Source organism: Antrostomus carolinensis, unplaced genomic scaffold (assembly GCF_000700745.2).
Source record: "Antrostomus carolinensis isolate BGI_N321 unplaced genomic scaffold, ASM70074v2 scaffold34234, whole genome shotgun sequence".
Taxonomy (NCBI): Eukaryota; Metazoa; Chordata; class Aves; order Caprimulgiformes; family Caprimulgidae; genus Antrostomus; species Antrostomus carolinensis.
In genome coordinates, this window is record NW_010313407.1 from 1,036 (window position 1) to 1,352 (window position 317).

The following is a 317-nucleotide window of genomic DNA, read 5'->3' on the forward strand; positions in this document are numbered from 1 at the left end:
GGGGCTGGTCCCAGCGTTCGGGCACCAGCATCTGCTGCCCACACCAGCCCCATGCCCAGCTCAGGCCACCACCTCACCTGAGGCTTTGGGTGGTCGCAGCCCCTTGACCCCCAAGGGTTTGAAGCCGGTGAGTGCCCAGTCGATCATGGGCTTGAGCTGCTCCTCTAGGGACTCCCCAGGGGTGGCTGCAAACGTCTTCCCCGACCGGCTCCGGGCAACCTGCCAAGAGGAGGGACAGCATGGGCCAGGGTGACCAGGGCTGGTCCTCAGCCAGGGAGCTGCCCAGCTGCAGCGTGCATGGCTCAAATGCCTGCCAG

At 66.6% G+C, this 317-nt stretch overlaps 1 protein-coding gene across 1 annotated transcript in view; it reads right to left on the bottom strand.

Moving 5' to 3' along the window:
• Window positions 1–219, bottom strand: part of LOC114818548 (DNA (cytosine-5)-methyltransferase 3B-like) — a gene marked incomplete at both ends in the record, with an annotated part of 1,160 nt that extends 941 nt beyond the window's left edge. The window contains one exon of the mRNA XM_029084827.1: window positions 78–219. Within this exon, the coding sequence (XP_028940660.1) occupies window positions 78–219 (142 nt within the window). The remainder of the gene's footprint in view (window positions 1–77) is intronic.
• Between the last annotated feature and the right edge of the window lie 98 nt (window positions 220–317).